The sequence below is a fragment of the Mastigoproctus giganteus genome, chromosome 7 (genome assembly GCF_048544385.1).
Source record: "Mastigoproctus giganteus isolate SK-2022 chromosome 7, ASM4854438v1, whole genome shotgun sequence".
Lineage (NCBI taxonomy): Eukaryota > Metazoa > Arthropoda > Arachnida > Uropygi > Thelyphonidae > Mastigoproctus > Mastigoproctus giganteus.
In genome coordinates this window covers 18,233,216-18,249,863 of record NC_143581.1, presented here as the reverse complement: position 1 = coordinate 18,249,863, position 16,648 = coordinate 18,233,216, and the positions used below count along the sequence as shown (strand labels likewise).

The 16,648-nt window shown below is 34.6% G+C and overlaps 1 protein-coding gene across 1 annotated transcript in view; it reads right to left on the bottom strand.

Moving 5' to 3' along the window:
• LOC150082595 (phagosome assembly factor 1) overlaps positions 1-16,648 on the bottom strand; it is a 156,352-nt gene that overhangs the window by 56,334 nt on the left and 83,370 nt on the right. Inside the window, exons 6-7 of the mRNA XM_090378706.1 lie at positions 8,851-8,930; positions 2,796-2,899 (exon numbers count right to left, since the gene is read on the bottom strand). Of these exons, the coding sequence (XP_090234832.1) occupies positions 2,796-2,899; positions 8,851-8,930 (184 nt within the window). The remainder of the gene's footprint in view (positions 1-2,795; positions 2,900-8,850; positions 8,931-16,648) is intronic.

The following is a 16,648-nucleotide window of genomic DNA, read 5'->3' as shown; positions in this document are numbered from 1 at the left end:
TTTGCCAATGCAGCAAAAGCCTGTGGCTTCCTTGCACTATAGGGCAAATACTATTACTATTTACCTGTCATTCAGTAGCTATTATGAGAGTCTTAGGTCTTCTTTCCTACTGTGAAGTGATTGTCTTATCCTAATAAGTGACTGTCCCTCTGTATAAGGCAATGGTCAGGCCACACCTTGAGTACTGCGTACAGGTCTAGAGGCCTCATTTTAAGAGGGGAAGTTCAGCCAGCGCTCATGACTTGAAGCACTGCACATAGCCACCAATGAATTGGACGAGGGGAGTACACTTACACTCTATTATAGAATGTACTGTATTGCAGTGTGATGGGCGCTGGCGATCATCACGTGTACATAATTCTGCTCTACCAACACCAGACTCGTGATACATGATCATGCCCAGCTGACTTGTGCTATTGTAACCATCAATATATACTGAAGTACACCATTCACAGACTAGCTGATGAAGAGGCACTTCGCTTCAAAAGCTACTATGTATTTTAACGCTTTTATTATATTATATTTTAACACTTTTATCTTATTGTATTTTAACGCTTTTATCTTATTTTATTTCTGTTTTATCTTATGTATATATCATTTTTATTTTAATAAATTTATTTTAACCAGTTAGTCGGTCATCGCAAGAAACTTGGATGAGTTTCATTTCCGTTAATTGCTTTTCTCTTAGTTTATCTTACAAATGCAGTAGACTGTCGAAATAACGGCACCACAAATAACAGAACATTCAAGCTAACATTGAGTTCAGTACCAAAAAAAGAAAATGGCAAGTCACACGATTACAGTAATACCCCGACTTACGCGAACTCGGAGTTACGCGGTTCTTGATTTTTTTCGTTTGGCAACGCTGCCGCCCACTATCTTCAAGGTCGTTTTTCATATGTTATTGATATACGGTGCGACGGCGGAGAATGAGAGCGAAAGATGAACAAAATTCAACTTTGTTGCTTTTATGTTTTTTATATCAGTGAAGGGGAAACACATTTCACCATAATAACGTAAAAACCAACACAATTCCAGCTATCGGTATAATCGCAAATGCAATTAGATCGAGTTTACTACCAGTTTATAACAGATTTCACTAGCAGAAACGCAACTGGATTTTTATTGTTTTATGGTAGTAACCCCTAGAAATGTGAGGTGTTAATAGTGTATCTCTGCCTTTATGGTGTTGTTTATTCAGTTGCTACATGCGCGCAGCTTTGTTTATGCGTATCAAGCGTGCCTTATTCCCTAAAAATGAGTAAAATACTTAATTAAAAGGTGTGAAAAGGAAGCGTCCTAGTGAAGACACTGCAGATTCAGAGAGAAAAAGAAAAGCAATTATCGATAAACAGAGGTGGACTGGGTCAAAAATTCTTACCCGGGAAAATTTATAGTGGCCTCATACTATGGTTTATGGCCAAAATCACACTGGCCCACCGGGGTTTCCCCGGTAAGGCTTATGGCCAGTCCACCTCTGTCGATAGAGAAAAAATATGAAATTGTGAAACGCTTTGAGCGAAATGAAAGACCATGTGATATTGCACGTGCTACAGGCCTAAATGAAGCAAAGGCGAAAAGCACATGACAATTGCAAACTTGACAGGTTGAAAATTGAAAAGGGCTCAATTGTAAAGGGCTTAAAAATTTTAGAAAACAGACTCCAACGAAGAACGCATTATAGCTACAAAGCAAGGAATAAAAAAATTATTAGCTTGCTACGAAGAAATTCTGCGTGAAAAAAAGAACGCGCTGTGTCGTCAGACGAATTTGTTAGATTTTATGAAGCCATCGACATCGAAATAACTTTTTTACGTAAGTCATTTGTTTTTTTAATACATATTTTGTATTAATATGTATAAAGAACTGCAATTTTATTAATATTTTTCTTCTAAACTAGTGTTTTTGTTAGTCCTTGGTCCCAATTAAGCAAAATTTATATGTATTTATATGCAAAGTTGTACCTCGACTTACGCGATTTTCGTCAGACCCACCTATCGCGTAACTTCGGGGTATTACTGTACTGTATTTGTTTAAGTTTGCCATTTTGCGAATTCTGTTTTGATACCATGGACTATACGCTGTTTTACATTTATTTAAAATTAAAAATGCCTCACTATGGCTCCTAATGTTAATAAACCTCATACAGAGAAGAAAAAAAGAACAACATTAAAGCTTAGTGAAAAACTTGATATAATAATAGAAAACAGAACAGGAGTAAGTAGGAGTGTATTAACTGGCAGAATATAACATTGGATCATCAACATGTTTATGTTTTTTATGTGCAGTTAATAAAATTGCATTCTTAATCTCTCTATTTCTTATTTAGCCTCATTATTTTTGCATTAAGTATATTAAAAATAAAACTTTTTAGATAATGGAAAAGTCGAAATAAAGGCATCTTGAATCCCTGAAGGTGCCGTTATTCTGAAAGTCAATTGTAAAATGAAATCTTTAAAAAAATGCATTATTCCTATTACTGTATGTTAGACAAGGCTTTTGTTTTTATTTTTTATTTTTATTATTTTATTAATTTAAATTAATTTATTTTTGATATTATTATTATTATTTATTATTATTCTTAGATATATATAGTATGTACCAAAAAAAAGGCAAAATTGTGCACTTTTGGGGGACCACATTACTACAAACTTCATTATTACAAAACGTGAAAATTTAGGTCCCTTGAACTTTGTATTAATGAGTTCGACTGTGTATATATATTTATTTTATTTTTTTGTGAAGAATAAAATGATAAAAGTCTTAACAGCTAAATATTAAATACTAATATTTACCTAGTGTCTGATAAACTGTTTCCACTATATATACACATCTTTGAAACTACAGGAGAAGCACCATTGGGAAATTGGAGACTACCCAAACCATGAGCATATCTTGGCTGAAAATGTAATAATACTGCACATATAAATAAAGCAGGTTGAAAATTGATTAAGAATTTTTTTGTTATTTTTCAATTATCCAGGAAATTACAATTTCTTCTAGAATAGCCCATGAAACAATATTTGAGCCAAAAATATTTTCATAAATGATGACGTTTACATATATACAGTATACATAGTGCTCCTCGAAATGACAGCAAATTTAAGGAAGAAGGTTGTCAGTTAAAATTTTATGTTCATATAAAATTTGTCAAAATTTTATATGGATATGTATCTCATTCTTAAACATTACACATTGTGAGCATTTGAAGTTATGCATGCAGTTGGTGCTAGGCAAACAAAAATTAAATACACAATTTTGAAGAAAATTGTGTATTTAATTATGTTATGTTATGTGTTATTGCGGAAGTAAATTTAGTGAAACTTTTGCACACAGATTATATAACCACCACAATACAAATACTTAAACTGGATGGTGACATTTCAAGATTCAACTAAATCCTGTGATCTGACCTGGGGTGCTTTATGGACGTGGCCAACTTGGAATCAAGTCGACCACCTCCATACAGCTCTTCAGGTGTGATGACAGGATGCGGTTGATTCTTAAAATGTGGTTAAGGAATTGTACTGTGTTGGTTATATAATCTATGTGTCCTTCCTTCATAATCCATTAACTACAAATAATCATGTGCCATTCCTCTTTCAACAGACTCACAGGAATTCAGACAAGAAAACTTTTGTGTCGAATCATGGATGCTGCTGGATAAATATTGAAGGTAATCAAAAATCAGCTGAGTCAGTGTGGAAATATGCAGAGTTTGCTTAGAAAATCATAGCAGCTATTGTGAAGAGTATCTAACATAACTAAAATGTAATATCTTAGATGTATTTATTTAAAAATTATTCTAAATTATAGCTTTTAACACTGTCATTCACTCTTATTACCTAATATAACTACTAAAATACATCAGAGATGTGCATGAATTGCTCTGATTTCCTTTTCATTTACCCATTTGCAGTAACATGCATTAAATGATCATAACTCTGTGATATTTGAGAATGGGAGACATATTCATACAACAGACATATTTGACCCAAAACCCACCTAATTAATATCCTTCTACCATTTCACAGAATAACCCCTATAAATGAGTTGGTGTGTCCAGAAGTTAAATTACAACTATGTATTTTTATTTTATGAACTTAACTGCATAAATTTTTAAGTGAAATCTGATGCAATTTAACAGTATAAATTCAAATGGTTTGAGAAAATAACTTTACTTTGCATTATGTTTTTCTTTTGTCTGGGGATACTCTTGTCCCTTGAATGACACTTATCCACAATTTGACCAAAAGTAATTAATATTGTTTTTAATAAAATAACATCACTAACAAGGATGAATCCTGAATCCATTATATTCATAACTCAAAGTGCTGTCATAGCCAGTCTAATGGCTGTTTGGCTTCATCATCAGACAAGTAGCCTCAATTAGTGACCATGTGTTGAACAGGTGAATAAATGTGTCAAATCTGAATGAGCAGCTAAGCACTATGAAAACTAAAAAGAAATCATCCAACTGAAATCATAACTTTCATTATAGTTACGTGTATAATATGCTGCATTCGACCAACACAGTCCAGTAACAAGCAGGGGTGGATATTATACATGTAAGAATAGTTTATGATTTTAAGTGGAAATTTTCTTCCTCATGCTACTTGGCTGCACATTCAAATTTAATACATTTATTCACCTCTTGACACAAGGTCACTAACTGAGACTACCCACTAACCGATAATGGAGCCAAACAGCTCTAACACCAATCAGAATAGTGCATTCTAGTTTTTAAGGAATAACAGATTCACCTCCTTGATGACATTATTCGGTTAAAAATTATGTTAGTTACTTTAGGTCAACATACGGATAAAGGTTTCCCAGATGGTAATGAACAACATAATGCATTATTTTTGCAAACTATTTCAACACCTAAGTTGAAATAGTATGCTGCTTCTTTACTAAACTGATAAATCCAAATGTAAAATCAGAGTATGATTTTAAGCTCTAAAACATGTAATTCAGGCAGACTACAAAAATACACACTATAACAGCACCACTCATTTCTAACATAATGTATAGAACACATCTGATTAGGTTCTTTCTTTCTGTAAAATACAAGAATGGTAAGTTCAAGGCTATATGGCTACAATATTAGGATATTACTATGTTTGCTACTATTAATAATTATATAAGTATTAGTAGCAACAAATGATGTAAGGAAGATTACGGCATCAGCTAAAAAAACACTACATGCCTAATCTGTCCATCACCTTTAATAATTTTTCAGATTCCAAAGTCTGAGGCTCTTTCCATCAATTTTTATTTTGTTAGATCCTTAAATTTTATTTATTCAAACTACATACTTCCACAACATCAGGTGAAAGTTTCCTTTAACAATCAATTCAATTACTCTCTGGTCGAAAGCAAATTTTTACTTATCTATCCAGCAACAATCCTTTTCAATTTAAATATATGTCCCCTTCAGTGTGTTTTCCAAGAAAGAGTAAGAATGCCATCAGCATTTAGTTTACTCGATTCATTTAAAGCCCTTAAATACTTCAGTCAGGTCTCCTTGAGATGCCTAGATCCAAAGTGATACAATTTGCAGAACTAAAATCTTTCTTGATAAGAATGCCTTTTGTTTCCCAGACTATTCTTGTTACTCTTCTCTGCACCTGTTCCAAAAATCCACATCCTCCTAAAATAAGGCCTCCAGATATTCAAGATACTGCCCAACCATTGCCTTATACTACAGGATAATCACCTCCTTATCCCTGCTGGCAAAATTCCTGCATATCATTCACTAAACCTCGTGGGCTATCCTAGCAGCCTGTCTGCACTGCTCAGAGAACTTCATGTAAGACTGTACAGTTACCTGCAGGTAGTTTTCATTCTCCACCACCACAAGCATGATGCCGCCCAAATGGTATGTTATTCTCGGATTATTGCTACCCATATGCAGTACCTGTCTCAAAAGCAGCTTCAAGACTGGTGAAAGGTAGCAACATCCAGGATTGTTATATGGCCCTGATTGTCAAACAGCATAAGAGGACAATCAGGTAATGCTCGCTCGCTCTCTCTCTCTCTCAAACTTACAAGCAGCTACAGAAATGAGTCTCAAGGCAAACCATATACAAAGCACTTCAGAAAAGAGGACTCCATGATTTATGTTTTTTCTCTCACCACTTCTTACAGGGACATTCATCTGGCTTCTAACAACATCATCTCTGAGCCAGCGAGTCAAAAACTCATAAATGTTCTCATCCTTTGTCTCAGTTCCACATCAGTCGTTGTTTTCCAGTTCCACGAAGGATTTAAATTTCTGTTAGCAGGTGTGTGTGTGTGTGTGTGTGTGTGTGTGTGTGTGTGTGTGTGTGTGTGTGTGTGTGTGTGTGTGTCATGCAATTTCAAAATTTTAAAGCAATGTAGCTAATCTTCTCATAGTACTGATGAATTCCTCAAAATAGGGCACAATGTATAATCTGTTATATATTTTTTCAATCTCATTGTACAGGAAACTTTTAATTAAATGCTTTACCTCTATGCAGTGAAGTGCTTTTACATTTTTAACCACTACTGTAGCAGCAGTTTAATAGAGTGGAAGGGCATCTGTTATAGACCTTAGCTGGATGATAACTGTTCTACATCAAGGCAGCTGGTTGATTGGTCAAAAACTGTATTAAACTGATCATATTAGTATGGCAGAATTCCCTATTTATTTATCAATCCAAATCAAAAACATTTTAAAAACATTACAAATAAATGAACCCAATTATTTATTGTTGTCATCAATAATAAATATTAAAAAAAAAAAAAAATAGAAACAAAGAGATCTGTTATTCCTGAAAGTTAATTATTTTAATGTACTTTACTGTGCATTAAAAAAATTAACTTTCAGAAATACAGCACATAGTACTATACTGTACAAATAAAAATAAAAAAAAAAAAAAAAATTGTCATTAATGTTTTCGTACCTTGTCTTCTTTCTTAACACTGGAGTATGGTGGTTTTCGAACTACCTATAAGTATGGCAGCAGTCAATTTCACTGTGCATGTAATTTAGCAGTGTTTCAGATTACCGTTCTTCATTAAAGTTACAGAGATACAAATTCATAAAAACTACTTTATTGTATTTTATCAGTACAGTCAATATGATTATAAAAAAAGGTGATACTCATTGATTTCCAATAAACTGCAAAATTAAACTTTAAGAAATATTACAGAAAGAAATAAGATTAATTTTAGGCAGCAATTTAATAAAAATAACATGAGTTCCAGTAAATGTGCCACACATAGATCTTCAACATTTATTACAAACATCACTGATTTTGTTTTTGCAATTTTTTTTTTTGACACTATCATCATTATTTGCTGGTTCCTAGCTGTAATGTTGATGGAGCAACTCTCTTTTTTTTTTTTAGCTCTATGTAAGTTTTCTGTAATCTTATCAACCAATTTCAAAATAAATTTTTGGCTTGTAAGTTTGCAATACAAAAATCCACACATGTAAAACAGCTAGATTCAAAACAATGTGGAAAACTTGTAATTGCTATCTTGTAAGGCTTTCTTTGGTGGAAAATTTTCTTCCATGTTCTGATTAATCTCATCTATGTTGTGTTTTTGTTGAATTATACAATGTCAGCTTTTTTTTTTTTTTTTTTTTGACACCTGATACTGACATGGACAATGTCATAGGTACTTAGAATTATATCTTTTCTATTTTTCCTTGACAACTTATGAAATAACATTATTTTAGGCATAAATGTCACTCTTTTTTTGGCTTTTAGAGAGATGGGTAGTCTTTTCTGCTTTGATTCATAGTGCTCACGGCTGTTGTCTTTTGATGAACAATCTTTATATGAGGGGAAACTGAAGGTAAAAAAAAAAAAAAAAAGGAAAAAAAGTCAATAGTCATTCTTTTCCTTTTTGAAGGAATGGATCCATCAGCTTTAGAACTACGCATTCTGATAGTTCTCCAATGTGCCAGTCAATTATCATATGTTTGCAAATAAGGGAAACCATTCAAAAGGAACTCAGAATCAAAGTTGAAAGCTAGCTAAAATGTCCAATTTATCATTTTTATTTGCCATGAACTGTGCAAATCAGCATCTAGCTATTTTAGAAACAGCTGTTAATCAACTATTGTTTCACCTGGTGCATCATACATTCTATAATTATTTATCAATTCCTTCTGTTTTTGATGCTAAAGAAAATTTGTCAGCTTGAAGTCTCTTTCTTCTTGTTCCCTTCTGTCAAACTAGATATCATTTTATTCATTCTACAGATGTTTTTTTTCTGTGTTATTCAATTGCTGAGAATTGGATGACTTATGCAGGAAAGTTTCTGAGAGCTCTGGTTGGATGATTTCAAAAATCACAGTTGAAAAATTACTACTACTTGAAAGTTCAAAAACACTTGCAACAATCATTTACCTACCATCGCCTTCAGATTCCATAAAAGTGAAACTGTTCACATGTAGAACAGAATTACCTTTACAGAGCCATTATTGTTACTTGGCACATCTGAATCATTTTCAGATAACTGCTCAACTCTAATAGGTAATCTAACTTGCTGTAGTGTAAGCCCAAAATGTGACCTCATTTGTTTTACAAGTTAACACAAAATAACATATGCAAATTAGCACAATTCTACTACAGCATGCATATTTTTATAAATTGAATTGAAATATACATTTATATGTTTGGACAATTTATTTAATCTTAAATGCTGATGACTGGGAAGTATATTTGCACATGTACATAAAGCAGTGATCTAATAATGCTTTGCTAATTGAGTGTACTGAATGTTTGTTTAACATCATACTATTAACAAACATTCACCAGGGTCTCTCTCTCTCACGCACACACACACAATTCAAATTATTTTCTTAATTACCTGGAACTTGGATTCTATAGGAAAAGAAAATGAAAGTCCTCTGAAGTTTAGTACAAACAATTGCTGTGTTGAATCATACACTGTAAAAAAAAAAAAATAATAAAATAAATAAATTTTTGACTCAATAAGGATGGTTACTTTTATATAAACTATTCTACTTATAGAATTTATATTTTTTAGAAAATAATTGACTGCCATTATTTACAAACAAATTATTTTCTAAAAATTATAAATAAAAATAGCAAGCCTACTGGCTTCTTATCTCATTCACAGGAAATGGATTTATAATGTAAGCCAACTTCTAAACCTTGTGCACCACCTCTAAAGCTTTTAAACCCAACAACAAATAATAACTTGCTCCATGAAAGATAAAAAGTGACTGCATTACTACTATAAACCTTTGTGCAATTATATTAATTGTTCAAAAAGAGAAATTCTTTCAAATCTTGCAAGTATGTGCTTGTTCAGTGAAAAAGAAACATTCAAGGAGTCTGAACTCTAAAAAATAAATAAAATTTGTACTTTTTTTTTCTATTTTTAATGAAAACCCCAAACACAAAAGATATCAGAACATATAGTACTTAGTACCGTGCATGGGTTAAAGGTTGGGAAAACAGAAGATATTTGTTGACATTAGACTTGAATTTGTAGATTGTAATTTTCAGGAGATATATATGAAAATATATTGTTCCAGAGAGCTGAAGTTGAAGGGATAAATGAGAACAAAGAAAAGCTGGTTCTGTGAGTCTGAAGTTGGGCAGTAAATGGATACTGACTAGTTGCAGCACATGTTCGGACTGTTTTGGAAGAGAAAGAAGAGAGGAATAACAGAAGCCAATTCAGAACAGTGCTCATGGAAATATCTCTATAAAAGGCATGCAAACAGCATTTCAGCTATGATTTGGAAGAACAATGCTTGTGCTGATTACACTCATGTTTTAAGCATGTGAAAGATTCTTGAGAGACAAAGTAAGAGGCCAACTGCTGAAGTTATATAACTTACCATTATGGATATTATTTAAAACAGAAGCAAATTCTGTTGAATATTTAGTGTAGCTATTCTACTGATAAGCACTCAGCAGAATAGCTGATCTGATCTTAAAAGTAACTCACATCAAAATTGTGCATCATCCATAGCCACCAACTTTGAGTTTTGAAAAGCTGGAACTTAGGTATTTCTGGGCAGGAAGAATCTGGGTATTTTTTCCCCCTGTTTTGTTTAGCTAAAAAAAAAAAAAAAAAAAAAAAAGGGAGGAAAGAATGTTTTTTTTTTTTTTCTTTTTTTTTTTGCAAAAAAGCAGTTCCTTCTGAAAAACAAGAATAATTTTTTTTGACTGCACTAAAACACACTGCACTAAAAATTAAATTTCACTGACAAAAATACATAGTTTATATTAAAATACAGCCACAGGACTGTTTACCAGTAGAAAAATGTTGAATAAAAGTTTTGTTTATAATAATGTCATCATTGTACAGACTTGGCTGTCAAGAGCCTTTCCAAAACTGCCAGAAAGAAATCCGAATTCCCTCCCCCCCACATGGCTGAATATTCTCTGACACTCAGCAATGCTATGAAGAATTACTAAAATGCCAAAAATGAGTTGAGATGACTTCTTATATTTCATGCTTCCTTGTGCAATTATCAGTTTCCTGACTAAGAATCACTGTACATTAATTCTTTCTATTTAAAAAGTGTCTGATAGGTTTTCATACTGAAATTGACAAAACTGATCTGCAAAATATATATTTCTTTAGCTTCAGTGATATTGAGAATTACTGGAACTTTATTTTTTTGCCAAATTGATTCATATTTAAGTTAAAGCTAAATAATATTTAACATACAGCTTCGACTATGTATAAATATAGTGCAAACGCATCAGAAATACATAGCTATATCTGAATAAATCAGAATATTAGTAAAACGGCATCGTTTTAAGTTATATCTCATATTGTGAATACCTTCACAACGAGTTGCCATGATATTGCACTACTTCGAATAAGTAACGCTTCACCCAAGGAGAAGACTAATGTTACTTATTCTCAGATGGATACTACCACCCAGACGGCACCGTTTCAGGGCTATTTGGCCCTTCTTCGGTGGGTGGGTGGGTACCCGAGTGATGCAATGATGGCAAAACAGTTATGAAGTATAACTCCACAATATGAGAGATGCCTGATGGTGTATCATGTATTTAGACTCAAGCGTTTAGGGCATAAGCCTCAAGCTATGAAGGAGTCTAGACTATGTATAAATATAGTGCAAACGCATCAGAAATACATAGCTATATCTGAATAAATCAGAATATTAGTAAAACAGCATCGTTTTAAGTTATATCTCATATTGTGAATACCTTCACAACGAGTTGCCATGATATTGCACTACTTCGAATAAGTAACGCTTCACCTAAGGAGAAGACTAATGTTACTTATTCTCAGATGGATACCACCACCCAGACGGCACCGTTTCAGGGCTATTTGGCCCTTCTTCGGTGGGTGGGTACCTACATAGTCTAGACTCCTTCATAGTACCTACATAGTCTAGACTCCTTCATAGTACCTACATAGTCTAGACTCCTTCATAGCTTGAGGCTTATGCCCTAAACGCTTGAGTCTAAATACATGATACACCATCAGGCATCTCTCATATTGTGGAGTTATACTTCATAACTGTTTTGCCATCATTGCATCACTCGGGTACCTACCCACCCACCGAAGAAGGGCCAAATAGCCCTGAAACGGTGCCGTCTGGGTGGTGGTATCCATCTGAGAATAAGTAACATTAGTCTTCTCCTTAGGTGAAGCGTTACTTATTCGAAGTAGTGCAATATCATGGCAACTCGTTGTGAAGGTATTCACAATATGAGATATAACTTAAAACGATGCCGTTTTACTAATATTCTGATTTATTCAGATATAGCTATGTATTTCTGATGCGTTTGCACTATATTTATACATAGTCTAGACTCCTTCATAGCTTGAGGCTTATGCCCTAAACGCTTGAGTCTACATACAGCTTCGATAATGCAATCGGACAATTTTCTATCAAAGAATTCTATTTGGAACTAGCAGACCTTTTATTGTCATAAGTAAGCATGATTTGGCCTTCAGAATTCACAATAGAAAGTCAAACTAAATCTTCATCCTCAATTTATCAAATTTATTCATAGAGTCACAGCTTCTGCTATGAGTGTATTAAATATTTGAAGTTGTAACAATTCACTGGATCATATAAGAGTACAAATCACCTCAATGGTACAAGATGTAAAGAATTTTTTTTTTTTTTTTTTTTTAATATTCATAAAACTGGCTTAGGTTAATGTTTTACCAAGTCAGCTTGTTTTGACATTTATAGTATACTGTCTCTGTACTGGTCTTTCATTGGTTTTTAGTAACAGACTGCCTTTCTTGCTTGACAAGAAAGGAGACGTGTACTAATTTACTAAGAGGGATGGGCAGTGTTTCTGGTTCTTATTTCTAGGCTATCGGCAATATGAATTAGCAGTTGAAAATGTGTAAATTTATTTTCTCTGAAAATAAATCTTTAATTATAATAGGTTTTAATAAACTTTAAAAGTTCTTTTATTAATCTTTGGTACACTCTAGTATGATGGCAAGTTGAAGAAGTCAAATCAAGCCAAAAAGACAGACCCTCTAATGTAAATCCAGACAGTTGGGAGATACATGATAAAGCCAAGCAAGGTTATTACTTCAAAAAGACCTCAAAAAATTTCTAATAAAGTTCTTATATGATTAAAAGGTCACAAAAGAGAGCTGTATTTTGTCGCTTTGATAATACATAACTCTAGGTTTCACATTTTTTTATTTGCACTTCATCAAGTATTTGCATTGGTGTTTTTATAGATTTTAAAGATACCAAAACATTAATAGTAATATTAATTAATTAAGGGTGCAAATAGTGACAACAAAAAATTTAATTAATCCACCTTTGCAGGGAGTTGTTTCAATACATCTAGGAATTTTAAATATGCTCTTCTCCTAATGTAAAGGTATATTTAAAATCCCTAGATGTATTAAGATCCCAAATTAGTACTTGTAGTGGCAAATGATGAAAGAAAGCAAGCTCATAAAGTCTCATTTGTCTAGTTCTTCCATGAATTTATTCAAACTACTGACTTCCACGATAATAGCTGGAAGTTTGTTCCAACAATCAACCACCCTCTGGCTAGAGGCAAACTTCCACACATCAATAATGCAACCATCCTTCCTAAATTTGAATTTATGTCCCTTCACATGTGTAGGCTGGGCAAGAGGAAGAATGCCATCCACACTGAGCTTGCTCGATCCATTCAAAGGCTTAAACATCTCAATGAGAACACTTTGCAAAACTGAAGCCTTTCTTGGTAAGGCTACCCTTTTGAATCCTTCACTAATCTTGTTGCCCTTCTCTGCACTCGTTCCAACTATTCCTAAAATTAAGCTTACAGACCTGTACGCAGTACTCAAGATTTGGCTTAATGACTACCTTGAACAATGGGATAATCACGTCCTTATCCCTGCTATAAAGTTCCTGTATATCAGTAACAAAATCCCACAAGCTGGCCTGACAGCTAGTCTGCAGTACTCAGAAAACTTCATATCTGACTACCCAATTACCCCCAGGTCTTTTTCATTTTCTCCTATATTGAGTGTATTACCACACAGTTGGTACATTAATCTGGGATTACTGCTACCCATATACAGTACCTTGCATTTGTCAATGTTGAAATCAACTGACATTTCTCAGCCCATCTACCTAATCTACATCTTGTTGCAGCAGCTTACCTTGATTACTGTCATTAACCATCCTGCCAACCTTGGCATCATCTGCAAACTTAGATATTAAACCTGATATGCCTTCATCAATATCATTAATAAATAGAGAAAACAACAATGGGCCAAGCACTGAACCTGCAGGGGCTCCAATAATAATATTAGTCCGTGAAGAGCAGTGTCCATAACCACTATAACAACCACTCTCTGCCTTCTCTTATAAACCACACTACACTGTGATTATAACCACTCTCTGTCTTCTTCCACTTAACCATCCCCCCTTATCCACGGCAGTAACTTGCCCTTAATGCCACACTGCACCAATTTGTACAGCACTCTTTCATGTGCAACAATATCAGAAGCATTCTTGAAATTCATGTATATATCAAAATTATTTTTTACATCATGTTCCTTGTGACTTGATTACAGACTAGTTTATATCTATCATAGGATTCGGCATCACTTGATAATTTATATGCATCCCATGCATTTTTTTTCTCTGCCACAAGTCTCATCACTTCATCTGACATACATTTAGGTCTAAGCCGTGAACAGTATTTCTTAGCTGGTATGAAAAGCCTAGTTTCTACATTACTTCCCTGAATGCTTCCCATTTAGAATTTGCTGTTGTTAACATCATCAGTTGGTCCTGCTGCATAGAATTTAAAAACTGTCTGAGACCACTGTAGTCACTCTTACAAAAGTGAAAACCCTTTACATTTGACAGTAGTTGTGTCTTTAAGTAAATCCCAGATCAGTAACTAGGATCACTGCCACCCAGTGGGTCTTTTACCTGCATATTCTAAATGCATGAAGAAGAATTGCTGATGATAATCAGATCAAGAGTATTGCTTCTGCTTGTTACCTCTGTGTAATGGGTAGAAAACAGCCATCCAATAAATCCACAAGTTTTGCTAGTGTGTGAGTGACCAACCCACCAGTTCCAGTCAATATCTAGAAAGTAAAAATCCCCCATTATAAGACAATCTGATTTATTGGCCTATAACATAATCCTACCTTCATTTTCATTTTCCCACTGTATATTTCACACCAAACTGACTCAACATTATGCTGGCCACCCATGTCAACTAGATGCATGCCTTAGATTTAATATGCTTCTTAACTAAGAGCATAACCTCTCACCCCCCCTCCTGTTCTGTCTGAACACATTGTAGTCCCCATATTCAAATTCTGTACCCCTTGTGTTTAAGTGACACCGTGTCTCCAACATCCCTACAGTGTCTGCATTTGATGACTTAATTAGCACTTCAAATTCATCACATTTATTTACTGTGCTCCTAGCATTAGTGTACATGCAAGTATACCTGCATCTGTTCTTACTTCCAGTTACCTTAACACAGCCCATGTATTTACTTGCTCCACGATGACCCACAACAGAGCTTAAAATCCCTGACACCTTGCTTTCCAGGCTGCTACATGCTTCAACAGAAGCAGTGCAAGAATCACTTTCACCTTTGCCTGTGGCTCTATTTAATCTGTTAGTCTGTGTATCCCTAAAGCCAACAGTTTTCTGACCCACCTAACTACTGCCTCAACAGCATCAGCAAATATTCTTGCACCCCCCTTCTATTCCAGTGTATCCTATCCCTGTAAAAATAGTCTCTCCTGTCAACAAGCACAGACCATGCTGAGAAAACTTTTAACACCACGAGTCTTGCACAGTCTCTTCTGGGCCAAATTGATTAACAAGACTCTCAATCGGTATATATATGATAGGTAAAAAAAAAAAAAAAGGTAAAGTGCAGCCATTATCAACCCACTGCAGGATGGAAGCCTCCTCAACAATTCATGCTGAGGGAAATGGACCATAATCTGCCACGCTGGTCCAGTGCGGGTTGGCAGATCGACCGTATTCAGCAGTCAGGGGCTTGAACCCCGGTCTACTCAAAGAGCGTGTGCTACTGCACTCCCGCTCCTGACCACTCGGCTACGGAGGCCTCTATAGGTATTCCCTCCCATCTTATCTGGGCAGAATTGCAGACACTTTCAAATTTGATCCTTACAACTTTTCCCAATATTGTCCTGTACTTGTTAAGCAAGTCTAAGATGTCCTACTCTTAATATCATTAGTGTCAATGTGTACAACAATATAACCTTTGTTCCCTTTTTTAGATGATATCTGCTCTATGACATCATCTACTTTTGCCCCAGGCAGACATAGTCTGGAAATAACAGTCATGCGGTGGCCAAAGGAGGAAAAGTGGAGGAAGTGGTGGTCTCATCCAAAAGCTACAAAAGAAGAAAATGAATAGATGCTAGCATCCAACAGTGAAGACGATGGATATCTTGAGTCACCAATGCTGGCTTACAAACTGTAGGAGACTTTTAACAGATACTGAAGCATATTAGCTTCTTACGTGGGGCACTTGAAATATTTATGAAGAAAGACTATGCAAACAGCAGACAGCCTGTATACGAAGCCCGTTCAAATAATAACTGTATTTCAAGTGAAGTGTGGAGCAGGATATGCTTATCTCCTCCTCCCAATAAAACTACCTACCTAACACATCCCACATATTAACTGAGAAAAATTAATGATTACCACTGATTAATTAGTACAGCAATTAATCAATTTAGTTTATGTCAAATGTATTTAAACCATTAAGACTAAAAGGTTAACAGTAACCACGGGCATAGGCAAAAGTGATTCTTGCACTGCTTCTATCAGAATGAGCAGCAGCCTGGAAAGCAAGGTAATGGAGATTTCCAGGACTGCTGGGAGTCATGGTGGAACAAGTAAATACATGGGCTGTGTTAGGGTAACTAAGAGTAGGAACAGGTGCATGTATACTTTCACATACACCAATGCTAGGAGTATAGTTAATAAATTTGATGAGCTTGAAGTGCTAATCAAGACATCAAAGGCAGATATTGTTGGGATATCAGAGACATGGTGTGACACAGATATAAGCAGTACAGAATTGGAATTTTGGGGGTACAATGTGTACAGAAAGGATAAACAGGACAGAAAGGGAGGAGGGGTTATGCTGTTAGTTAAGAAACACAT